Below are 26,012 nucleotides of genomic sequence, written 5' to 3'. Positions count from 1 at the left end.
GCTCATCTTGGGTGGGCTAGCTCGTCTTGGGTGGGCTACCTCATCTCTGGAGCTTTATGTTGTCCTCCCAGCCACCACATCAGTTGCATTGCTGGCTGGGGAGGCTGGCATCGTGAGTGACTTTCCTGTGCTTGCCCTTCTCTGGTCCTGCTGGTGGGACTGGTTTCCCAACACTGTGGCCGGGAGCAAGGAGAGCGCCGTGGCTCTGTGCATTGCACCAGCAGTTCGGCTGAGCACAGCTACTTCTTTCCATCAGACAAAGACGATATTAGCGAAGGGTGACGGCGACAGGGCTCTGAAGTTGATGCAGTCAAAGCTCTGTCATTATCTCCACTTTTGGGGGAAGCACAGCTTTTCACGGATTCGGTTGATTCAGCTTTTGACAGCTCTTAAAGTCCAAATTAGCATCCAGTATCTCAGTAAGGAGGCACTGCCAGGACTGTGGCCCCGAGGGTAGCCCTATAGTGAGTTGCTCCAGGATTTTCTCAATGAAAGCCTTTTACTGTGTCCTTCAAGTTTTCATTGTCCTGGTTAATTTGGCTCTTGAGACAGGGAATAGGGGTTTAGGTGCCCCCCCTCAAGTACAGCAGATTTTAACAAGATGGTTCTTGCAGCACTTATGGAGGCAGGAGACCACCTCCCCTCCTTTTGTTTTCTGTGGTTGCCCCTAGTCTGCTCTTAGTGGATGTTGACCCAAGATCTCATGGGTGACTGTGGCATCTCTTCCACTGCAGCATCACAGTAGCCTGTACGCTTTTTCCTGGTGATGATCCTAGGTGGGCCCACGGAACAGTGTTCATACTGTTCCTCCATCAAGCAAGAGTGTGCTACCAGCAGGCAGAGCAGGTGCTGGCAACAGCTCAAGAGCTTTGTCCAGCATCCCTGCTCTGGACCAGCTTGTGCAGATGTCTGTGCCCGGGTGCAGACGTGCCCTTCAAGATTAAACTGCCGATTAGTCTGCAGTGCTTAAAAAGGAGAGATTTTCCTCCTTTTCCAGGGTAGAGGAGGATGATTATGAGCCACAGGTGGGATGCCTCTTGTCAGACAAGCCCGTTTCTTCTTTAAAAGTGGGTCTCTGCGACCAGCAGCTGGATTGTGGCTCTGGATGTCTGGGTTTCATTTCTCCTCTGTCACCAGTTGCCTGCATGAGCTTCTGCTGTTGTGTGGAACGGAGAAGTCTGTTCTTAGGCTGTGCCAGGAGGTACCCCGCTCTCTGCCGGGGTTTCAGCGGCATCAGCTGCAGCAAGGTCTGTGTCCCTGGAGACATCATCCCTCTGCCTTGTTTCGTTGGGGATGTGTGATGACTGGTCTTGCAGCCTGTGGTAGCCTTGAAACCATGGAAGCAAGTACAACTTTGTTTAATTCCCTGCTATATTGTCAGGACTCACGTGCGTGCGATGGTTTTATTGCTGCAGAGCGTTGCTGTCGGGTAGTAGGACATCGGCTGTGAGCCCAGGAGCGCCCTTTTTATGGCCCTGTGAACTTCACAAGGGTTTCCTGCTGCGTACAGCACTGCCAGCACCTTCTACACTTGCAAGCTTCTTAAACCTTTGGCACAGTGACACCATTTCCAGCAGTTTTGCAGTGGGGGGTGGGTGGGTGGGGGGGTGGGCAGGCCGGGGCTGGAGTTTGAAGTTGCTGTGGGTGCTTGAGGGTGGTACCTGCAGCTCTGGGACCCTCTCTGTGCCTTGGCAGGCAGCGCATCAATGCTGCTGATGGATGCCAAGACATCCAGCTTTCCTTACCATGAGCTCTTAGGCCGGACCCAGCCCAGTCCCGCTGGCTTCTGCAGTGCTTTCTCCTGATCCGGTGGCTGATTGCATGGGACACGGGTGGCCAGAGTCAGTGGCTGGGTGCTGTGCTGGAGCCTGCGCTTGGCAGCAGCAGGAGGTCCTGCGTGGAAAACTCTTTCCCCCCACCCCCAAAAGACTAATCTTTATTTGAGTCGCTTGAAAGTCAGGGCTGGAGATGGATATCCAACTCATGCTCCAAAGTCATTGCTACAAAAGGAAACTTTCCTGTTCTTCTGCTTCGCTCGCAAAGGGTGACATCCCCATCAGGGAGGCTGTAAGGGACACCAGGTGCCAGCAGACACCGGCAACACATGCTCAGCCGTAATTGCTTTTTCTTTTTTCTTCCCTTCTACCTCTCCTCCATCAAGCTGGCCGTGTTTGTCTTGCCCTCACCTGGCGGCGGGCGCAGCTGGCAGGAGCTGAGCCACGCTTAAGCTTGTGGGCATGATTTTTCCATAGGACTTGGCAGGGACTGGAGGGGACAGCGCAGGCGGGGCTGTGCTCTCCAGCTGGTGCTGCTGCGATGCCCAGGCAGGGATGCTGGGTGCGAGCATCCCCGCCGCTTGCTGTGCATGGTGGGAATCGGGTCCAGAGCAAACCCCCGGGACATGAGAGCCCTGCGGGATGGATGGGAGCCCTGATATAGCCACAAGTCCCTTGTCTGTTAGAAAAGGGACTAAAATAACATCTTCTGTTCTGGTGCATCGGCAGCTCCAAGGCTCATTCTGGGATGTACGTGAGTTCACACTGACATGTTCTTTCTGGTACAAAGACCTTGTGTTTTCGGTTGTCTTAAGGGGTGGTTTACCTTTGGTTGCATTTGGGTTTTGGGAGTTTTTTGGAAGATGAAAGCATTGGCTTTGCAAACACAAGTAGTGAAGTAATAGTAGGAGATAAGCAAAAGGCGATAAGGTCAGGCACCACTAGGGTGTGTGGCATTGCTGCCATCAGACGTGCAAAATGTACGGGCCAGGCTTCTAAAGGAAGAACCCAAAAGCAGCCAACTTTTCCCCACTTGTCTTCACCAGCAAGGCTCGAAATGCCTTACAGAAGAGGTCAGGATCACAAGGGCTGAGATGCTTTATCTCCAGAGCAAAGGAGAGGGAGGAGGAATTGTCCCATTCTACCTCCTAACCAAAACCTATTGTTCCCTGCCAGCACTTGCTACCACCAGATGTTTGGAGACCCTTGGAGGCATCCCATGGCCAAAAGACCTCTCCCTGTGCTTCAGGGCATCTCCATGGTGTCCTGCAGTGGTTCAGCTGGGCAGACTGGTGGATGGGGCAGATGCCAGGCAGGAGGTCACTTGGTGGGGGCAAGTGATGGGGTTGCACAAGTCAAGGTGGTCTTTGCTAGTGGTGCATGTGCCCTGAGAGGCCCTTGGGCCATGCCACCCTTGCGATTGCTTGCAGCAAGTGATGGCTACGCTATGTGGCCACAAGCCTGTCTGTCTGGGACTGACCTTAGAGATGAGCTGTAAGAACATCAGTCTGTCAGCCTTGGCATCCTGGGTGGCAAGAGGCCACTAGCAGTTTCAAAAGCTGTCCCAGTCTGGTAGGAGGCTGCAGAGGGTCTGGCTGGGTCTGTGCTGATGTCACCCATTTAGAGGATGTTGTGTTTTTCACGCATGCTGGAAGATCTGTTAATACAAGCATGGAAAAAGCAGGCAAATCTCTAGATGGTCAGATCGTTTTCTGCTGGGTGGAAGTGTGTTGAGCAACTTAAGCCTGATGGCCACATTGTGTTGTAGCAATAGTTATGAGGAAGCTCTTGAAGGTAAAGAATCTGCAAGGCAAAACCAAGTTTCTAAATTAGACTGTTTACTAAGACTTGGCAATTTTAGCCAAAAAAAACCCCCCAAAAAACAACCAAACAAAAAAAAAAACAACCCCAAGCCAAGAATGGCCTCTTTTGGAGGCCATTGCACATTGAAATGACAGAATCTGGTTGGTGCTCCCAGGCGCATCTTCTGGTACTCCCAGAGCAAGCAGTCACCAGCTCCTTCAGGGCTGTGCGTGTTCCCTGGGTTTCTAGGAGGAGTCTCTTCTGCAACTGCTTCCATGGTCTTGACTTAAGTTTTTGTGATGGTGATAAAAGCAATGTTTTCAGTAAATTCATTGTGTGGGATGAACGTGCTCTGCGGGTAGCGCTGTGGTTCTGGGAAATGAATTTCTAGCTCCAGAAAGTTGAATTCACTTGTATTTAAGCAAAGCTGACTGTTTTTAAAAGAAACCTCCAAAAACACTTCTGTGTTTGTAGGAGAGCCGAGGAGCTTGACTTTGGAGAAGGAAAAGGCAAGTTAAAAGCCATTAGCAACAAGTGCCTGGAGTTGGTCTTGGCTTTGGTGTGGGAAGAGGATGATGAGTGAGTGTTTAGAAGCTTTTTCTTCTCTTCCTGGCTTTAAGTTTGTGGCCAAGGGTAGGTGGAAGATTTCCCCTGAACCACGGACTTAGGGCTTGAGGGGCTTTTTATGTGTTACCCAGGGAGAACAGGCATGTAGGTACATCAGTGATTGTAAGGCTGACCCATCTTATGTCATGGTGGCTCCTGTTGCTGATGCTTTCCATGGACATGTGTGTGCCAGGGTGGGATGGACACTGCAGCTCCCTGACTTGGCCTGAGCTCCAGGGAGGGCTGGGGGGTGTGGGACAGGCAGGGATGTGCATGGGTCCTCCCCACCTTCCTTTGCTGGTGGTAGGTACCATGTACTGCCCTGGCTTTGGCTGCATGTGGAAGGACCTGGCTCCATCTCCAGCCCCAGTGGTGCTTGGTACTGCCCAGCCCTCGCGGGTCTTATCAGCCCAAATTCTTGGCAGTCAGGGTTTTTCCGTCACTGATGCTTTTGTAGGGATCCTCTCCCACCTACGCTGGGCTGCAGGCAGTGCTTGTTGGAGAAGACCTGGCTTTGGCCAGCAGCAGGATCCTGCTTTCCGCGTCGGGGTTTGCACTTTTAGGTGTTCCTGTGGTTTTATTGCATTTCTTTGCTCACAGACACAGGGCTTGATGCTGCCAGTAGTGAGTTTTTTGCCTCGGATTGCTTTTCTCTGCTCGCCCGGTTCTAACCCAGTTCAGCCTGGCCGGATGCCAGTGCTTTGTCTGATTTATAGCTCAGTGTCCGGGCAGAGGTGGGCCTGTACTGTAATCCCGTCAGGACCAGTTTGGTGTGATGGCTGGAGCTGGGAGCATTGGGGAGGAAGGGGCTTTGCTGCTGGCCCCGCTGTGCCAGCATCAGCCTGTGCTGGGGGGGCACGCCTGGCTCTGCAGGGCTGGGAGGGGAAAGCCTGCGGTTGGGGTTCCAGGCTGAGCCATACCAGACAGTTTGCAGAAGTTAATTTTAACCTTTTCTGTGCCACTATACACCAGGAAACGCTGCTGTTAGAAAGCTGAATGCTGCGCAGTCAATTGTTGCAGGAAAAAGACCTTTGAGTTTGGAGGGGTTTTTTTTCTAATAGGTTTTAGTAAGTTTTTTTTAATAGGTACTACACCATTACCAGCCCTTAGACTCTCCCCAAACCTGCTGCCATGCTGTGCCTGGTGGAGAGGAGATCCAGGAGCAGGTAGAGCACTGATTCAGGACCCTGGAGATCCTTGCTTTTCCCAGCTTACTCACGACAGCATTTCTACACCTTGAGAAGTAGCCAGCTTCTCTACAGAGAGGAGCACGACTAGGTCTGCATGTCCCATCTGTCCCTCCCCAAAAACCTTATTCACAGCCCCAGATAATGCGAAGTCAAATCCACACTCCGCAAGTCCCTGTTGAAGACGGCCCTGCTGTTCCCCTGATGGGTGACTGGCAGGACAGGCATCCCATGATGTCCCCGGGGAGCAGAAGCCTGGCAGATGGAGAAGGGAGGTGACACAGCCTCTCTGTCACCCCATGTGATGCCGGCATAGGAGCAAGGAGGTGTCTGGAGGGAAGCCCCGCACCTTGCGGTCTGAGGGCAGCACCCTCCCTGCTGCTTCCGTGCCCCAGGAAGCTGGTGAGGATTATGGGGTGCCAGCCAGCAGCCATAGGAACCCGCTCGTCAAAGCTTTGCCCAACCATCAGCAAAGCCTGTTTAGGATTTTGGGAAGCACAGCAACACGGCTGGTACCATGGGGCGGAACCACTGTGGAGCCCCAACCTGGGCAGCTGCTGCCTGCCTTGCTGCCCGTTGGGTTTGTTGGGGTGTGGAAGCATGCAGCAGTTCCTCCTGGCTTGCACGGTTGGATTTTACCCTGCAGTGTTGCCTTTCCCTCGTGGGAGGAAAAAAGTGGAGTGAGAAGCGAGTGCAGGTGCCTTTGAGCTGGTTGCATGACGAGATACTGTCGCCTTCTTGCTTGTGCAGGGTGAGCTCTGGCTGCTCACCGGTTTCCTTCCCCCCGCCGCCCCCCCCATTCATTTCAGATTCTGTTTATGGCTTTGGGTAAACAGATGGGGCTGGGGTTTTCCTAGTCTATATTTAATTCTAGTCTATATTTAAAGTGCTTTCAGAGGAGTTTGCTGACCATTGTCTCAGCCGTGGCTGCAGAAGTGATTTCTAAACAAATCTTGCCCCATCCACCCTTGTTTGCCCCCACCCTGCTTCCGGCCATCCCCTTTTATTCTCACGTAGCCCGAGTTTGCAGGCTGGCAGGTTATCTGTCCCACCTCTGCATTCAGAAACCTCTCTGGTCCATCCCCAGGGACCGTCACCTCCAAAACACGGCTCTCACCCCAGGTCCAGCTGCGGGGGGCATGCACCCCCATCCTTTCGTGTGTGTGTAAGCACTGCTCCATCCAGAACGGACCCAGATGCAGCTGAGATGCTGCTTTCGGGAGAGGAAATACCTTTTTGTAATTGCTCATTTTGACTTACATTCTGGTTGCCTTTTGAGACTGCAGGGTGCATGTAGGGGGGGATTTTTCCAGCTATTTCTCCACACAACCACATGTCAGAGACCTTTAGCATAAAGCTTCCCATATAGTTATATAAATAGGGGGAAGGGGGAGCATCCCTGCAAATGCCAGGCACCGTGAGGCTTGTGGATATGTCGATGAGAGCTGTCAGTATGCAGCTGTAGCTGCAATGATTGATACAAAAATTATTGGATGCTGGACTACCAGGCAGGTGTTTAAAATATATCTGTGGCTTGTACTTTGATTCATGGGAGAAATCACATACTGTCCCTGGTTTCTTTCTTGCTTGGTGCTGTGCTTACCGAGCAGGGAGTGACCTTTGGGCTGTCAAAGTGTTTTTGTTTTTTAGCAGGGTTGTGTGCAAGCGTTGCTAAAATTGGTGAAAAGTTTGCCACTTGCGCTGTTTCTGTGATGACGATGCTGTGCACCTTGTGCTGAATTTTTTCCTTCTGTAACTGTGGAGCTTTGAACCTTCCAACTAGAGAGAAGAAACACTGCAAGAACCTAGCGGGGTGCCTGCAAGGTCTTTTTAGAGGGAGGCAGTCAGTGTTTAGGGTCTTTTCGTGCCAGCTGGAAAACATGAAATCCCCAACGGTGCCTCACATTAATGAAAAACAGTACCCTGCCTGCCGTGGTGGTGCTTTGCAGAGGAGGGGCAAGCTGGATGGATGGACAGGGAACCATGCTAGCTCAGGAGAGCATCTTTCCTCCCTTTCTCACTTCCCGACGACTGCTTACTGCTTTTTCCTGCCTCTGACGGCCGCTCCAAGTCCCCTTTCTTACCTGGCCTGGCTCTGATAAGCACAGCCTTGACTCAAAGCCTGGTTCCTCTGTATTTAAGCCTGCCAAGCCCTCTCCCCTTGGAGTACTCCCAGCAGGACCCGAAACAATGCTCTTCTCAAAGGGAAAAGTGTTTGCTCACAAGTTCTCCCTTCCCTTTTCTGGCTGGAGCCTGGTGCATCCCTTCCAACTAACTGCATTCCCGGCATACCAGCCCGGTGGACGGCTTGGGAAGCATTTCAAGCAGGCTGGAGTATCTCCTGCTCAGGCTCTCCCCTGCAAATTTCCTTTTACTGCATTCCAGAAAAGGGCACCGAATCCTTCAGGGCTTGCTGCTCCTCCTCGCTGTGCCGGTGGAGAGAGATGCAGTGGTTTAATAACAGCTGGCTGCAGCCACAGCAGTCATCGCTTGTCTTCACGTTTCTGTCAGCTCTGTATTCCCACCTAAGGAATTTGAGTTTGGGGGTTATTTTGTGCTTGGTCTGATTTTCAAGCAGAGGGAGAAAAAAAATCTGATGTGAGGTGGAGAAAGGAAAAACCGTGTTAGGAGTGGATGAAAAGCCCTTTGGGTGCTAGACTAAAGCGAGGGATTTGGATATAACTTCTAACTGCCCAGGGCTTTACTTTTAAGAGCTGTTGGCGCTTTGCAGCCAGGCTGGAGTTTTGTGGCAGGTTTGTAGAGAGCAGGATGTAGGGATGCCTGTAGGGATGCTGGATGGCAGCATTTACTGGGATGGTGCCAGGTCCACTGGACTGCATACCTGCTCCCTGGTGCAAACCTGGAGGAGCAAAGTGTGGCTTAAGCTCTGTGCTCCAGCCTTGCCTTCAGCTCGCAGAAAGGCACCAGGCTTGCCTGCTTGGCCACTTGCTTCTGGCCTTTCTGGCCCCTCTCCAGCTCCAGAAGACACAGATGACCCCAGAGGTCGTCTTACCAGCGCTTGCATCAGCCACGACGTTGGTAGTCGAAGTGCCGGCGTGTTCTGCAGGCAGCAGGAAACGGGTTAATTTTCCTCTCGGCTCCGGCGTGCTGATGCAGCTGCTCTTTCACAGGGTTCCTGGAAGTGTTTTTGCAAGCGTTTCTGGAGAAAAAGGAGAAACAAAACCCTTTATTTTTATTTTTCAAGTGATGTTTCTCTGCCTGATCCATGCCCAGTTGGCCAGGCGAGGGGAGGGATGCAAGGAGCAAGCAGGGAGAGTCCCCATCCCGGAGATGCCAGTGCTGCGGTGGGAGGGAGCGATGACCTGGCTGAAAGTGCAAAAAGCCTGGTCCCACGGGCCCTCCGTGCTCGCTAACCACTGCCCTGGGCTCCCACAGCATCCGAGTGCTTGATGGCTTTATAAATATGTATGGCAGCAATGTGCAAATGCCCTGAAAGCTCCTATGAAATGGGGAGAAGGAGCAATTTATGAGCCTGGGGGAAGTGTATCCCCAAAATAACTCTTCAAGGCAAGAGGGCTGCTTTGTCCGGGGCTGTGGCCAGCGGTAGCATCGTGCACGACCAGGCTGTCCTCGCTGCCCAAAGCCCTTGGTGATTTGTAGGCAGTGCTGTGCTTACTGGGAGCACCCAGGTTATCTTCCATGATGCTTTGAGGAGAACATGAGGGTGTTCTCCTGCATCAGCGCCGTGGGGTCAGCATGCGCCTGGGGGTAGCACTGTTGGCGCGTGCGTGGCACGGTGGGGCCTGGAGCCTTGGCTAACGTGCTGGGGTGTTTGTTTCTCTCCCCCAGGCTGGTTCCACCCACAAGGTGACACTGGGGTCCCCGTTGGTGGCTTTGCTCACGGAGAGGTCATGGCCGCCTAGTGCCCCCCAGGACCGGCGGGGTCGCTGGGCTGGAGATGGCGGCGCAGAGGATCCGGGCCGCCAACTCGGGCGGCCTGCCGCGGTGCAAGTCGGAGGGGACGCTCATCGACCTCGGCGAGGGCTTTGCCGAAACCAGCCTCTGCGACGTCAAAGGTGCGGAGGGACGGGTGGGGACCCCCGCGGGATGGGGTGGGGACGATGCCCCCTCCTCAGTTAGGGTGCATCCTCTCACCTTGGGGTCCAGGAGGGGCATTGGTTAATAATTAGCAGACAGCAGCTGATGGGGAAGAGCAGCAAGTGTTGATGAGTGCATCCACGGGTGCAAGGATGGGTGTGGACCTGCCACCAGTAAATCCAGCAGCCAAGAGGGGTGACAGGAACAAGGCAGTTGCAAGGGTTTGTTTTCCCCTTCCCTAGAGCTTGCAGGTTGCTTAAATAATCCTTTTTCTTCCTTTTATTGCTTTTTCTTCAGCTGTATTTACTTTACCCAGCTTAAAAGCCGTGTTCGGGTGAGAGGGGAATTACTGTTTCCCCCAAGAAATATCTCCAGGTGGAAGATAGCGTGCACTGAGGGCCTTTAAAAATAAACATGCACAAAAGCAATTGCTTTTGCAGGCGTAGCAAGAAGAGTCCCGAACATCAAACGCTCTTGCTGCAAATGAGATTGTTTTAAATGGGAAAATGGGAATTACTCATATACTCCAAGGGGTTTGCTGCTTTCAGCACATCCTTGTTAACCCTGCTGCCGTGCCAACTGGGTGCACAGCTGGGGGGGGACACGGGGACAGCCACTTGTCCGTCTGTCTGAAGGGATGGGGAGACCAAAACCACCATGGCCTGCAGACAGCTGCAGCTGCAGCACTGAGTTAATGGTGGCTTCCTACCAGGGTGGCAAAATACTTTTCAGTACAGAGTTTATATATAGTTTTACGCTGAATAAATATCCTCACGACTTTGCCTACCTGCTGGCGGAGGAAGTGAGTTCATGATGAGTTGTCTAGGAAGTGTACAAACTCTTCTTAATATTTGATCCCTAGAGTGTATAAAAAGACTCTGCTTTTCTGTATCTTCCCTTGCCTTGTAGGTTCTCTGCCCAAGAAGTGCTGCCAGCCTGCAGCTAGTGACCGCAGGGATGCGCAGTCTCATCTGCCATCCCTTTGTCTCCAGGAATTCAGGGGCTTCCTGTGTTCCCTACATCCCTTTTTTCCCTCCAAAGAGCTCCTGAGCCTGTTGAAGCAGGTGCTGTCCCAGTTCTCTTGCAGCTCCGTATTGGGGGAAATCTAGCTCTCCTTCTTTTCTTGGGTCTGTCTAGCGAGATAACACACGTTTGAATGTTGCTGCCACATCATCTGCAGCTTGTTTCTAGTACTTTTTGCAGAAATAGGTTCTGAAAGAGAGAGCAAATCCAATAAATACGGTGTCAGTATGAGCATCTGTAGGCTTGACCCAGCTGTTTTGCTTGTAATTGGGATCCCCTGGCAAAACGACTTCCAGCTGGCACCACTGAAAGGAGATAGAAGCACAGCATCACCCTCCTGCAGGGTTGTCGTGGTCCTTTCTGAGGGTTACGGCTAGATGACCTTCTTTAGAAACTGAGTTAATTTTTGTTGAGGAGCTTTGAAATATAGGTGCTATGTAGAAGGAGCGAGATGCTGGATTTTTTGGCTGGTGTGATGTGAAAAAGTAGGAGTATGCCATGCTCTGAGTTTCTGCCACTGAAACATGTTTCACACATGCTGGAGAGGGGTTATGGCAGAGTGAGAGCGCTTTCAGCCTGTGCTGAAAGTTATCTTGGGTTTATATTACCTTGGGTTATCACGTAATCTCTTTGAAGAGGAGGCATTCGCCAGCAGCAGCACAGGTAACTATTTGCATGAAGAGTGCAGTCGCAGTGCTAAAGAGCCGGTGGCCAAAGCCCTTGAGATACCGCTAAGCAAATTGGTAGGATAATGACTCTTCCCATGCAGCAATCACTGAGACCTCCCCTAATTAGCTTCTGCTATGTAAAATGCGAATGTGTAAGGGGATGGCTGCCATTCTGGCGCGAGCCTGTAGGAGCTTAGATCCCAGCGCGCCGGGTGAAAAGGAGAGCTGGTAAGAAGCGACTCCCGCTCCCTCGGCACTCCCTCCAGCACATCCTCTTGTGCATCGTTCACCAGGGAGTGTAGGGAGGCTGTGGGGTGCTGGGACAGGAGCAGCTGTCCGGGGCCCTACGCTGAGGGGGGGGGCTTGCTGCTAAGGCACTGGATGGCATCGGGAGGTAACAAGTTGCCACTGCTTCTGTCTCGGTTCCCCAGCCGTGTCGATGCCCATCCCTTTAGATCATGAACCCTTTGGGCAAGAGGAACGTGAATGTATCGGAGGTGGTGGAGGGGAAAGTTTTGTTTAAAGATTTTAGGGGAGTGGGGGGGAAACACCTGCAGGTGTGAGTTTTACAACTACCTTACTTCACCACTTAAAGTAGCATGGATCACTTGGCCTGAAATAAACAAATGCCAGTAAGTTCTGAGTCTTGTGGGTATCTTACAGTGCTGTTTTCTTCTTGACTTTGCAGTGCCTTCTCCTAGTGCCTTGCTGGTTGACAATCCCACGTCCTTTGGAAATGCAAAGGAAGTAATAGCAATCAAAGATTACTGTCCAACTAATTTCACCACTTTGAAGTTCTCCAAGGGGGACCACCTGTACGTCTTAGACACGTCGGGAGGGGAGTGGTGGTACGCTCACAACACCACGGAAATGGGTTACATCCCTTCCTCCTACGTCCAGCCTGTAAACTACCGCAACTCTTCCTTAACAGACAGCGGGATGATAGACAATCTGCTGGAGAGCCCCGACGAGGGAGTCAAGGAGTTAGACCTGCTTGGAGAATGGACTGACGTGAAAAGAAACTCTGTGAAAACCTACCATAACAACCCGTTCTTGAACGGAGTCCAGACGAACCCTTTTCTGAATGGGAATTTGCAAACAGTGCCCGGCTCAGACAAAGAGTCCAACTCCAATGTCACTGTCGACTTGCTGCTCTTTGACACGGGGGCTCCTACTTCAGCTGTGTCCAGTTCAGCTGCTAATAGCAGCCTGGGTAACATTTTTGATGAGTTTCCATCCACGAACAGGCTGGATCTGGAACAGCCTGTGAAAAGGGACAATCCCTTCTTCAGAAGTAAGCGCTCCTACAGTTTGTCTGAACTGTCTGTTCTTCAAGCCAAGTCGGATGCTCCGGCATCGTCGGGTTTCTTCAGCGGTTTGAAGTCTCCCACCCCTGAGCAGTTCCAGAGTCGGGAAGATTTTAGGACAGCGTGGCTGAACCACAGGAAGCTGGCTCGGTCCTGCCATGATTTGGATTTGCTTGGTCAAAATCCTGGCTGGGGTCAGACGCAACCGGTAGAGACCAACATTGTCTGCAAGCTGGATAGCTCTGGTGGAGCTGTTCAGCTTCCAGACACCAACATCAGCATCCACGTGCCAGAGGGCCACGTGTGCCCTGGGGAAACGCAGCAGATCTCCATGAAAGCGATGCTGGATCCGCCGTTGGAGCTGAACAGTGACAAGTGCAGCACCATCAGCCCGGTCCTGCAGATCAAACTCAGCAATATGGAGGTGAAAACCTTCATCATTCTGGAAATGAAAGTGTCGGCAGAGGTCAAGAATGACATCATGAGCAAGAGTTTGGTAGGACTGCAGTGCCTGCGGAGCGACATGAAAGAGGGGCCGTACACGCCGATGCAGCTGAGCTATTCGTATGGGGACACAATCCAGGTGCAGCTGGAGAACCTGGAGCCTTGCATGTATATCGCAGCCGTAGCCCAGGGGCAGAACATCCTCTACCCTTACACCGTTTGGGATTACATCAGCAAGAAGATCACAGTTGGCGTCTACGGCCCGAAACACATTCACCCTTCCTTTAAAACTGTCGTGGCCATGTTCGGGCATGAATGTGCACCCAAGACCCTCCTGGTGAACGAGGTCACAAGGCAGTCCCACAGCCCGGCTCCTGTTGCCCTCCAGCTCTGGGGTAAGCACCAGTTTGCTCTGTCCCGGCCTCAAGACCTCAAGCTCTGCATGTTCTCCAACATGACCAACTACGAGGTGAAAGCTAGTGAGCAAGCCAAAATTGTGCGGGGCTTCCAGATGAAGCTGGGCAAGGTCAGCCGCCTTATCTTCCCCATTGCGTCCCATGACCCCAACGAGCTCTCAGACTTCACGCTAAGGATTCAGGTCAAGGATGACAAGGATGCCATTTTGACCCAATTCTGCGTACAGACGCCGCAGCCACCTCCAAAAAGTGCCATCAAACCGACGGGGCAGAGGCGGTTCCTCAAGAAGAACGAGGTCGGAAAGATCATCCTTTCACCTCTGGCTGCCACTGCCAAGTATCCGGTTTTTCAGGACCGGCCAGTGTTGAACTTGAAGTATGGCAAGCTGCTGAAGACGGTGGTGAGGCAGAGCAAGAACCACTATTTGCTGGAGTACAAGAAAGGAGATGTGATAGCCCTCCTCAGTGAGGAGAAGATCAGGTTAAAAGGACAGCTGTGGACCAAGGAGTGGTATATTGGCTACTACCAGGGAAAAATAGGCCTTGTGCACACCAAAAACGTGCTGGTGGTCGGGAAGATCAAGCCCAGCTACTTCTCTGGGCCAGATCTCACCACCAGCCTGTTGCTGGAGCAGATCCTGAGGCCCTGCAAGTTCCTGACCTACATCTACGCCTCCGTGAGGACACTGCTCATGGAGAACCTCAGCAGCTGGCGGTCCTTCGCCGATGCGCTGGGGTACTTGAACTTGCCGCTCACGTTTTTCTGCCGAGCAGAGTTGGACAGCGAGCCAGAGCGAGTGGCCTCTGTCTTGGAGAAGCTGAAGGAGGACTGCAACAACACCGAGAACAAGGAGAGAAAATCCTTCCAGAAGGAGCTGATGACGGTCAGTCTGAGGTCTGATGAGGGGGTCTTAATTTCCTGCGGTGCAGAGCGACTAGGGTGAATGGCAGGTGGTGGTTTCCTAATTCAGCCTGTAGAAAATGAAGTCCATCTTTAAGGTCTTCTTCAGGCTGCTTGGCACAGCAAGGTAGAAGTTCAGCCCAGTGGCTGTATGCGTTGGTGGGCTCCTGGTTTAATGGGATCATGTCCATAAATGCAGGATACAGTGGGTGAAGAACCATAGGTGCACGTTGTGTCAGAGTAGTCAGCAGGGTTGCTTTGGAAGCTAGGTAGCTCATTTGAAGCCCCTCAAGATCAGGGTGACTTTGGTCTGGTGTTTTCATAGCGCTCTACTGGTCCCTGCTGCTGGGTATTTGTGGTTCAGCCTTTGATGATGCAAGTTTTGAGGAGCTGCGAGAGAGCTGCCGGTCTCCTCAACCGTAGTATCAAAGTGTGCATTGATGGGAAACTGGAAAAAGGGCAAAAACCACCAAAGCTTTTCCTATATGGGGTGGGGTAGGCGAATCGCCTCTCAGGTCACGTTCTTTTGCGTCGCTAGGTGCGTCAAAGCATGCTGGAGAGGGGTTCTACAGCTGCTGTGAAGAATGATGCTTACACCTTCGCCTTCATGAAAACAACCTCAGATTCCTAAGTAATAATGTCAGGTTGCATCTGCCCCATCTCTCTTTGAGTGGCAGCTGAGCTGCGATGCTTCACGTCCAACTGTGGATCGTGTCTGCAGATCGAAATGCACGGCTGGCTTCTGTCCTGAAAGGCATTTGGGGAAGCGGTGCCTGCAAGTGTTTCTAGGATGCTGTTAGGCAGTCTTTTACGAGAAATCATCTTTATGATCATTTCTAGCATTTCATAGGAAGTGAGCCAAAGAAAATACAGGACGAAACGTCTGGAAAAGATTTGCAGCTCTCACCTCTTAACAGGCTCTCCTGCAGAAGCAGGATAACTGAGTTAAAGGCAAATCATGCGGTTTGAAATGCCAACTGAATTAAGGAATAGCGACAGCTTTGCCTGGTGATGATGGGCGCAGGCAGCAGCATGCAAAATGAAATTACAAGTAGGCAGCTGGGTAAAGAGGAGTGGAGCCGAATGAAGCATTTCGTCTCCCAAACTCCCTTTAATAAGAAGGGGGAAAACTGAGGATAGAATATGAGGTGCAGGGTGTTACAAAAAGTACAGAACCCTTCGTTACTCATGGAAATATTGTCCAGGGACTTCCCAGTGTCTGGGTACTACTCTGTGGCCCGTGGGACAGTGTTTTAGCTTTGACTTTGAGGTTAGGTCATGCCACCAAAACTGCTTCTGTTGATGGGTTCTTCTGGCCATCCAGGATGGTTGTGTCTCTTCTTCCTGGGGCCATCCAGGAAGGGAGGATAACTGTCGTGGTAGCCAAGGCTGGTGCCTGACCCTGTGGTTCCCCCAGGGGCGAGTTTGCTCTTTTAGTCATTAGCTTCGGTGACAATGGGATGAAATCGGTGGTCTCCTTGCTGGATGCTTCCAAGGGCTTTGTGCTATTTACCTTACCGCTTTGCAAACCTGTAAGTGTTTCTTTTATCTATGCCCTTTGTCTCCAGGGGTCCCAGACAGTCTGTAGGTCATGGAAAATCTATGCCAGACCTCAGTGGGGAGGCGAAGGGAAAGATAAGGCACTTTGGATACTCAGGGAGCAGCTAACTCAAGGGAAAGACCATAAACTGCAGGAAAACATCCTGCTCCCCAAGGGATGCCTGGAGTGCAGAGCCCCAGAGCAGGCTTCATCTTCCTTGTTTGAATAGAGGCCAGTCCCAAACGTTGCCTCTATTTACTGTTCTTTGTGAGCCTGAGCCTGTCGATAAAGGAAGAGCTCCCTACTGGGTGGAAGATGATGCTTCTTCTAAACTCCTTGCTGCTGTCAAATCCTCTTTAGCTTGTGGAGAAATGAGATTTTTTTAAAAAATATAATTAAAAAAACAGCAACAGATGTTTCAGGGGATGAGAGTGGAGCACTAATTTATTTTGTTGTCTGATTTTCTGATTTTATTTGTAACAAATGGACTTGCTTTCTGGTGTCTTCTGGCAAGAAGAACCGGTTGGGTTAAGCTCTGATCTGGCCATTTGATCTGAACGTCAGTTGTTTCCTCTCAAAGGGACTGTGAAGGGAGAAGGAGTAAGCAGGCTTGTCTGACTTCAGTGTTGACTACACAAAATTGCAGTGACGGAGCCGTGCACCAGCAGCCAAGCATGGAAAAGCCTGGTCATGATGGCTAGTTAATAAGTAATCTGCGTTTAATTACTATTTTTCTAATCTAGCACTAGCAGTGGTGTGTGAGGGTAACTGGGGAATGTTGCTCAGAAGTTAAGTCATCACATCAGAAGGAGAAACCAACCTCTCCCCTGCCTCCTCTCTGCCCATGGAAAGCAGGCAGCACGCAGGCGGTCTTGCTAAAAAAGCCTGGGCACAGATGCAGAAGCGCTTGTTGCAGCTGGGCCACCGGTACCTGGCCATGCAGTGACTGCACTGCCTGGTCCCTGGCAGCTGGGCTTAGACCTGTCATGAGATGGAGCATTTCTCTCCTTCCCTGGATTTTCGATAGGGTGTTTTTATAGAGCCTCGCATTTATCAGCCTTTCCAGCAGACACTGCTGTTGGGAAAAACATGGGTCTTCTGGGAGTGCCACTGGGCACGTCAGGAGAGAGCTGCGGAAACTATGAGCTTTTTCTTCTCCAGGTTGCTTCTAAAGATCATACAGAAGATGATGTTGGGATTTTTTTTCCCCCATTTCTTTCTATCATTTGTTCTGACTGAAGGTATCTGCCTGCTGCCTTTCTTCTACTAAAAGATACTGCTTCTCCCTGGTGTGTGCAGACCCCACAGAGCTGCTGGTGGGCTTAAGCAGTCCTTAATGTCCTGCAGAGCAGGGTGTCCGTTGTTTGGGCTTGCGCTGGCGCACCTGGAGCATGCCAGCCCAAGGTTTGAGCCCTTTTTGCTCCTCCATCCCAAAGCAACCTGTTGGCTAATGGTAGTCCCTGTGCTGAATTTGAGCCCAGAAGGAAAGCCCGATTCCTGCCCTTCTGCTGCCTTCATGGGAGCAAATCCACGCCACAGCTACAGATCCTGGACGTTGTTCCCCTAAGGAACCACGCTGCGCCATGCTGAAGTTGGTGGGGGTGTTTTCTGTAGGGCATGGTTTGTCCTTGTGTAGCCAGGTTGCTTGCAGCGCAGGAGGACGAGGAGTTGCTTGCAGGCTTCCGTGCCTGTAGGTCTTTCCATGCACAACACTTGTAAGCATTGCCCTGCACCCCTGTCAGTTAACAGAAAGCTGCAGAAATGCCACCAGTGCCTTTCAGCTGTCAGGCTCCTTGCTCTGGGGACAGTGTAAGACAACTCGCTTTTCCTGCCAGCCCCAGAAAATACATCTTTAATGCCTTCCCATCCCCATTGCAGCAGTTGCACGTTACTTGTTCCCATGCAATTTTGCTCTTGGAAGAAACCAAAAAAGCTGCCTGTGGTTGCATCGACGGTACCTTCTGCAGTCCACATCTGGGCGTGTGGCTGGTGGCACTTGGTGTCATTTCAGAAGTGGTGCTTTAGGCACACTGAGAGCCAGCTGGGCACCGTGTTCAGGGGGACTGCCCCAAAGAGCAGGGCCTGTGCCTGACTGTTAAGTTAGAAAAAAAAAAATTATTAAGATCATGTGTAGCACAGTATTTTAAGTGTGTGTGACTGGTGCTGACAGCCAAAAGAAGTGAGTGGAAGAGATGTTTAATGCCTAAAGCAAGTGTTATTTTGCTTGTGCAGAGCCAACTTGCTGAGGCTACAAACCTGCATCCCAAGGAGGGCGATGGAGACAGGAGCCTGTGCGTGAGCATCCTCTCGCCCTGTGGGTCTCACTGGCTCCTTGGGGACACAGGGCCCTTCTTCCCGTGTTTGAGGAGGTCCTGGGCAGGAGCTGTGGCACAGTGCCACCCCAGGCACATTGCCTGGCGCCCTGCCTGCCACGCTCAGGTCGCATCCCTGCCCTGGCACACATCCCTGCAGAGGTCAGTGGGACAGTAAAAATTACTGCTTACAGTAACCTCACCTCCGCTTTCCTCACTGACGTTTCAGGGGTGACTAATGTGTCATAAGACTTGGACCCCCTGGGGTGATTTCCAATTTAAATGCTATTTCAAATAAAACACATTAATTTAAAAAATCCATTTCCATAATGGCTTCCTGGGGGTCTTGCACACCCTTGGTGGGCACATGTGAACTTGGTGATGCTTTCTGCTTCTGGGGCAAGAGAAAGGTTTTTACCCCTTTAGTTTGGCCTAAGATGAGGAAGAAGTAAAACATCCCCCCAGCTCAGGCCATCTCCTCTGGAGCATGTAGGGGTCAGGGCTGGACAGTGTGGTGCTGTGTATTTGTGCATGGGAGAGCAAGCAGGGCTGGAGGCTCACGGAACTGGGAGTGGACCATGCAGATTGCAGTGATGGGCACAGGCAGGGGTGGCTGTGCATCTGCAGGCGGTCTTCAGGTTTGCCTCTTCCTTCTAGCTTGGCTTGCTTTCTTCCAGGTGCTGGTTTCCATCATTAGGGGATGGGAAATGGGATTCTGCACTTCAGAGCCAGGATGCAAATTCAGCCTCTCCTGGATGCCTTTTAAGTAGAGGTGCTTCTGCGTGGCTTTGAACTGGGATTTGAATATCAAACCACCTTCTTTGCTCGCTTGTCTGGTGGAGCCGGCTGGGAGCTGCTCCAAGGTTAATAAACGCTTTGGAGGGGGCTGGCAAGGTGCAGCTCAGGTCACGCCTCGGCGGGGAGCATGGCTGGGTACCGAGGGGTGGAGACGTGGTGAGGGTACCCAGCTCTCTGGGGAGGCTTGTCCAGGGCGAGGGAGAAGGATGGAAAGAAATTGTAGCGTAATCCCAAAAGCTTCTGCTGGAGGATTAAGTCTGTTGTGAGCCCTGCTAATCCCGGCCAGGCAGCCAGGCCTTCCAGGAGAGCCCTGTGTCTGCCTGCATTTCATGTATTTCTGTGACAGGGGGAGCGAGTTGTGCCCAGGCCAAAAAAAGTGTCACTGTCGCCACGAATACTCCCCCTTTAGCCACCACCTTAGTGGCTGTGCGTCCTTCTTGCCCCCCATCCCCATGTGCCTTTGGTGCTGTCGCCGTATCACATCACCTCCGCCTGCTCTCTTGCATTTTCCCCAGCCCGTAATTTGTGTGTTAAGCCTCCCCACCTCAAACCACCAGGTGCGGAGCACAGGAAGTAGGTGGTTCCGTGGCCATCAGTAGGTTTCAGAGTTAACGTGCTGCGCTGCAGGAAGCAATCCATCTTTTCCAAAGCTGTTGCTTTGAGTGATTATACAGCTCTCGATTACGTGGCCTCCCAGTTGCTGTACTTGATACCATTTTCTTGTTTACTTCAAGCAGCAGAAGGAACAGGAGAATCTGTCTCCTGCAGCTCTATCCTACTTTTAACCCCTGCGGCGCACTTTGCTCCCGGTGGCCGCCTCCACTGCCTCTGACCTGCTCGGCCTCCGGCAAGAGATGAGAGTGGCTCATTTAGCCTGCTTTGCCTAAACACCAGATCGATTCAGGGTTTGCACGCAGGTGATGGAGACAGCTGGAAAGGCAGGTTTAAGGATGCTAAATCTGCCCTTCCTTAGGACCATCCGCATCCTCCTCATGCAGAGTAGAGGGTGATGAACGTGTGGGCTGGGTGCTGAGGCAGCGTTGCTGGAGAGGTGGTGGTTATGGCACAGGTGTGAGGTCTAAATGCTTCTTAATGCCCTTTATTTTTTTTAAAAAAGGCACTTTTGAATGTGTGGCTCACTTAACAAGAGGGTTTATTACTTCTCTTGCTCATACAGGAAACCAGGGTAAGCACTTTGGAGGAGCAAACAAACCCTGGGCTGCAGCTGTAATTAGAATCAAGCCCAGCTCTAAGCTGGAAACAGATAAGGGAGAAATCAACAAGCATTTGCTTTGCAAATTGCTGGAGTGGTTTCAGATGTTCCCCTCTTCCCCCAGCTGTCCCTGTGAAGCTGCCTATGGGATGATTTAACCCTTCATCAGCCCCAGAGCCAAACCAGCTGGGGTTTGCCCAGACCCTGTGCCAGGAGAGGATGTCAGGACCCAGGGTGGCAGAAAGCAGGTGGATTCAGGCCATGTGGGAACCACCACATCCACGGTTTCTGTAATAACTGGTGTTGTGAAGGTGTGGGTGATGTTCCTGGTGGGGACGTGTGTGCCAGTGCAGTTTCTGGTGTTCAGCATCCCTCAGGGGGCTGTCCCCTGCATCCCTGAGCTGTGGTTTGCCTTTATTGAAGTGAGCCCTCGTTGAAACACGGACTTCTTGGTGTTCACCCATCCTGGAGCCACCATCCTGGTGCCACAGCTCTGGATCGGGCCCTAGGAAGACAAGAGGGTACTCGGCAAACTATCACCCAAGGCATAGTCTGGGGACTGTTTGCTTGATTTTTGTGTTTTAGAAAGGGGATGCCCATTTTGTAATACAAAAGACCTTTCTGTAGCCACCTGAGGTTCAAGGTGGGATTTGTCCAGGGACCGGGGTTGCCGCTGGGGCTGTTGCAAGGGCTCTGGCAGAGGATGGGGGTGCCCTGGTGAGTGGGATGTTGATTCTGTCAGTCAGATTCCTGTCCTCTGATAATTGCCACTTAAACCCTTCCTTTCCTGGGCCGAATTGTGGGGTTTCCCCTATTGCAACTTGCTTTCCACTCCAAGCAGGTGTTGATGTGATTTGGTACCTAAAGACAGGTGCTGACTCCGCTCTGACATTTTTTTCCTGGTTAAGTTATTGCTACCTAGAAAACTCTGACTGCTGCAGTTCCTCTTCCCCGGTTCCTCAAAACCACTTGCAGGAAATCTCAGCGTTTAGGTCAGTCAATGACGCAGAAGGAGGAGGCTTCTGACCTGGCCTGGGAAGGCAGAGGGTGGTGAGAAGAGCAAGAACATCCCAAGCTGAGCGATGGTCCTGTAGTACTGTCGACTGGCCCTTCGCCTGGGTCTCACCCTCCTCCCAAGGTTGATGTCCCGGTCCTATCCCATAACGTTCTGGCTGGCCTGTACCCACCTGTCTGTGCTGAAGGATGCTGCTCCTCCAGGCTGGGGGACGCAAGGTGCACAGACTGTGCTGGATTAGTCACCTTGATTAAAGGCATCTGTTCTTTTCAGGCCCTGGGATGCTTTAAACTGCTTATGGTGACACCTGAACATCTTGAGGGGTTGCCTGGAAAATAAGGCTGCATTGGCCAGCCCAGGCTGCAAGCCTCCTGGAACAGGGGTAGGGTGCTTTGGTCAATTAATGGGATTACTCTTCCCTTGAGCCTAGTGGCCTAATTTCACCAGCTGTCGCTAGAAAGGGGGTGGGGGGATTTTTGGGGTGGCTTCTCAAGGGACTTCTCTGCACGGTCCTCTGGGTCACCTGCCATTGACGGCCTGCCTTGACTCTCTTTGGGTTTCACCACTGTCCTTCAGGCCCTGCTGAAGATGGACTGCCAGGGGTTGGTTGTCCGGCTCATCCAGGACTTCGTGCTGCTGACCACAGCTGTGGAGGTGGCCCAGCGCTGGAGGGAGCTCGCCGAGAAGCTCGCCAAAGTCTCTAAGCAGCAGATGGATGCCTACGAGGCCCCGCACCGGGATAAGACGGGAACGGTGGACAGCGAGGTGAGAGCGGATGGATCTCCATGGGTCCCCTAGGGTTGCAGATACCTCCAGAGCATGTTCTTCTGGAGCACCTTTGGGGGATAAAAGGGGTTTGGGAATGCTGGGGAAGTTTGGGGGTGGTTTTTCCCAGGAGTGTGCTGCTTCTGGGATTGGGGGTGTGTTGGGAATGGCATCGCTCGCTCACCAGCTGTCCAGCCTGGCTCAGCTCTGATCTCCTCTCCCCTCTGCCCCATCGCCACAGGCCATGTGGAAGCCAGCGTACGACTTCCTTCTCACCTGGAGCAGCCAGATGGGCGACAGCTACCGTGATGTGATCCAGGAGCTGCACACTGGGCTGGACAAGATGAAGAACCCCATCACCAAACGCTGGAAGCATCTCACCGGCACCCTGATACTTGTCAACTCCTTGGACATGCTGCGGGCAGCTGCCTTCAGCCCGCAAGACCACGAGGATTTTGCCATCTAGCTCCTGCACCGACGTTTTTGTCCACATCTCATTTGCTGGGTTTTTTTCTGTGCTTTCCCCCCCCCCCCTTTTTTTAAGCAGTTGACTTGAAAAAGAAGCGGAGGTTGCTGTCCCCAGGTTTGAAGAGGCCAAAGTTTGCAAGTTCACTGGGACTGGAAATAAGCAGGAGAAATCCCTTCTTGGTGGGAAGGCATCCAGAGGGGGATGGCTTTTCATATGGCATCGATACCAGTTAAACTATTTCTTACTAAAAAACTTTAAAGGGGGCAAGGAGGTGGGGAGGGATCACAAAAGAGATCACATTTTTTTAGGCATTTACAAATGAAAGTCTAATTTTTGTAATGAGCAGTAAAGGTTGTAACCACTTCGGGGGGGAAGCTGTGGCTGTTTTTTACATTGTAGAAACTGCTTTTAAATTATCGTTTTTGAGACAAACGTGAGTCATGTAAATACGTATTTTAAAAGGAAGCACAGTAAATGCCCTCCCCCACCCACAGTCAGGCTTTGGCAGACTACCAGGCATGACTGTAAAGCATTGTTTGAAGTCGGGATGTCCTCAGCCTAATAAGCATCTTACACCAAAAAGGAGGTGTGTTGTTTTGTTGTTTTTTTTTTTCTATTTGTGGGCCCTGTGAGCCATTTGGTTGCTTTTTGTTTTGTTTTCATGTCTGTACAGACATGCGTTTTCTCATTTGCAGACAGGGAGATGCTCATTGCCTGTGTTCAGACGCACGGGTGCCATTTTTAACCAGGAGAAGTGGTCGCTGCCCCTTGTACTTCATCCCGCCCGGGTGCTGCAGGACATCTCTGGAAGAAGCTGGAGGTTTGGGGTTCAGCAGAGACCTTGAGAGATGGACCTGGAGGATGGTGAGAGTGGCTCACCCTACCATGGCAGCAAAGTCTCCAGATGCTCCTGCTCTGGGGAAAAGAAGCCAGAAAAGGGGGGAGGGAATTGTTGCCACCCATATATCCCTTTACACACACACAAAAAAAGAAGGAAAAGAGAAAATGTTTCTCCTAATTTGAAGCCCAAGCTCACTCAAGATGTTCCAGATGTGCTACACGATTTAACGCTCCTTGCCGTTGATTTCAGAGGGCTTTGAGTGGGGCTCTTGAAGGTTCCTAAAGTCCAGTTTAACTTCTAAGTAGTCTTTGCTATAAACCTGGTGCCAACGAGCTAAATATTTGTGGCACCAAGTGCCCATATTTTGTCCCTGTTCATTTTATAGCCCACTCTTTTGAATGACCTCCCCTCCTCCTCCTTCTCCCCGGCTTTCAAATATTTTACGTGGGAGGGAAATAATTTTGCACAGAAAGGTTATTTTAAGTCCAAAGGTCCTTGTAATGAAATGCTGCTACCACAGAAAGGTTAGTTGTTAAAGGATGATTATATTTCAGGTTAATAAAAAAAAAAAAAAGCAACCAAAAAAACAAAACAAAGAATGGGAAAGCATGTGGTGGATCGTGCCAGCCCAGCAGCCTTGGGAGGGAATGGTCTCCTATCCTCTTCCCAAAATCATGTCCCCAGAAACGATTACTCTCGACGGACCCCACAAGAAGTCAATAGCACCTTAAATTTCTCCTCAGGGGCTTTAAGGAGTTTCCTATGCAACTTAACGTAGCACAGAGAGAGGGTCCGTCAGCACCCGAGCCCGCTTACGCATCCCCTTTCTCTAAGGCACCCTAAGAGCACATGTTTCCGTGCATGAGCAAAAAATCTCCACTGCGGTAAGGAATAACTCCTGCAGGAGCGTGCGTGCAAGCAGAGGGATGGCTTTCTCCTGGGGTTTTACCCAAACCTTGGCTTTTGCTGCTCTCTTGGCAAGGTCCAGAGCTCTGCAGAACGGCGGTGCTGGGCACCCCCAAGGGTGTCAGCAGAAGGCAAGGGCAGGAATTTGTGTTTCAGGGATATCCCTGAATAATTTCAGCATTGTTTTATTTTTTTTTAAACCCCCCCCCCTTGGTTTTTCTATCTACCTCAGGTACTCCGTATACCCAGCTTAACATTTCAGCAGCAGCCTGAAACATGCCGTGCTCAGCTCGTCAGCGTGTGCCCTCCCCGGGACCTGCAGGAGCGCAGCTGACATGTTTCGGGGCCCTTGGGGTGACTGCTGCATTGATTTATCCCTGTCCTTGATCTGAAATCCAGTCCTTTCTCACATGCTGGGACTGGGTGTATGTCCTTCAGATGCCTTCTGCCCGCTAAACATCAAGCCCTTCTCCAAAACCTGTTTTTGGGCTTTGCATTACCACCCTTTGTGCAGTAACTGGTTATTGTACTTAACATTTAATGTTCCTTTTTTTTTTTCTTTTTTAAAGAAAAATTTTTTGGAAAAAAAAAAATACTATGATTAAAGTTGTTACTATTCCAGTGCTCCCAAACATCATCTCCTGTTGTCTCTTCATCTCAAAGCAGCTTGGATGCGTGGGAGTAATTTATTGGGTTTTCCACTATGCCGACAGTGTGTTTCTCGCAGCATGTTTCCAAACCTAGAGCCAGCCATGCTCCGGGGCTGATCTCAATCCAATCCTCCTTCCCCACGCCTTTCCATCCTGCCCTCTCCGAGGGAAAGTCTCTGGAAACAGTCTGGCCTCCCAAGCTGCTGCTTATGTTCAAGCACTAGGTAAGGAACTTTCTGAGATGGGAAAAGATTTGGTTGCGGGATGTGTTTTGGTACGGAGGTGTTTTTCTTAATGGAGAAAACATCCTTGTATTTAGCCAAAGCAGTTGTGATGCTCCTGATAGGAGTGGAGTTCAGATGTGAAGCCATGGAAGCAAAATGTTCAGGTATCTGTCAGTGGCTTCAGTTTGCCGAGGGTGAAGAAGTGACATGGTGGTTTGATTTCATCCTTGGCAAATGCATCTTGTGGTCCAGCATGGCGAGGCACATCTGTGCCGCTGAGCCAGCACCACCACCTCTCACAGGTCGTCAGGAGGATGTGTGGCACACAAGGATGTGCTTGGACCTTGGCATCCCTTGCTCCATCCATGCCTGGGTGGGTGTGATGCATCCTCTCCTGAAAGGCCTGGTCCTTTCTTGCAAGGAGGTGAGGTTGCAGGAGGATGCACGCTGGTGGCTAATGAGCGCCTGGAGCTGTGTACCAGTGCCTGCTGATAACAGGCCATCTGGCTCATGGAAAGAGGCTGGAAATTTCCTGCTCACCACAACGTGACTTGATTTCCAGAGCAAAACCAAGGTCTAGCCTAGGAGAAGTTGAAGAGAACAGGGGGAAAAAGTAAAGTAACCTTTTTGTGGAACTCGTGAGCTAAGGAAGGTGCTGAACGACCCTTTGCAGTGTTGAAGGGAGTGAGTAAACAAGTTCTTCCCAGACCTTTCCAGGGATGATGCACCAGCAACCAGCTGTTGGCTCTCCTTTTGTCTCCTGATCTCAGCTGTCCCTTGTTTCCTAAGCAGATACTTTCCTGGAATTGGTCTAACTTATGAGTGTGTTGGCCTCCAAAGCAGGGTGATGGGCATACTGCTGGCGTGTTTCTCCCTGCCAGGCTCACTCAGCCCTTGCTGCACCATCCCCCACTTGGTTCAGTACCCAGAACCATGGCCATCACAGGATTTGGGCTGCAGTTCAGAGTTTGGACACTGCCCAGGCTCTTGGGGCTTCAGTCAAGTCATGACCCTGGTTGAGGCTCCCTGGAGAGAGCAGGGTGGGCCCTACTGCAGCCCAAAGGCTTGGCCGTGGCTGTTGGAGAGCTGC

At 51.5% G+C, this 26,012-nt stretch overlaps 1 protein-coding gene across 6 annotated transcripts in view; it reads left to right on the top strand.

Moving 5' to 3' along the window:
* The window catches only part of SH3BP4 (SH3 domain binding protein 4), a 38,397-nt gene extending 13,717 nt beyond the window's left edge, over positions 1–24,680 (top strand). For 5 of the 6 annotated variants that reach the window (XM_055718790.1, XM_055718786.1, XM_055718787.1 and 2 more), the window contains 4 exons: positions 9,182–9,408; positions 11,810–14,172; positions 21,644–21,832; positions 22,074–24,680. In XM_055718790.1, the coding sequence (XP_055574765.1) occupies positions 9,291–9,408; positions 11,810–14,172; positions 21,644–21,832; positions 22,074–22,298 (2,895 nt within the window). In that variant the 5' untranslated portion in view covers positions 9,182–9,290 and the 3' untranslated portion in view covers positions 22,299–24,680. Of the gene's footprint in view, positions 1–9,181; positions 9,409–10,339; positions 10,495–11,809; positions 14,173–21,643; positions 21,833–22,073 lie in introns of those variants that run through there. The other variant, XM_055718791.1, reaches the window with a different exon arrangement.
* Positions 24,681–26,012: the final 1,332 nt, after the last annotated feature.

The sequence above is a fragment of the Falco cherrug genome, chromosome 8 (genome assembly GCF_023634085.1).
Source record: "Falco cherrug isolate bFalChe1 chromosome 8, bFalChe1.pri, whole genome shotgun sequence".
Classification (NCBI taxonomy): Eukaryota; Metazoa; Chordata; class Aves; order Falconiformes; family Falconidae; genus Falco; species Falco cherrug.
Note: the sequence above shows the minus strand (reverse complement) of the source record. Positions and strands in the feature narration are given on the sequence as shown.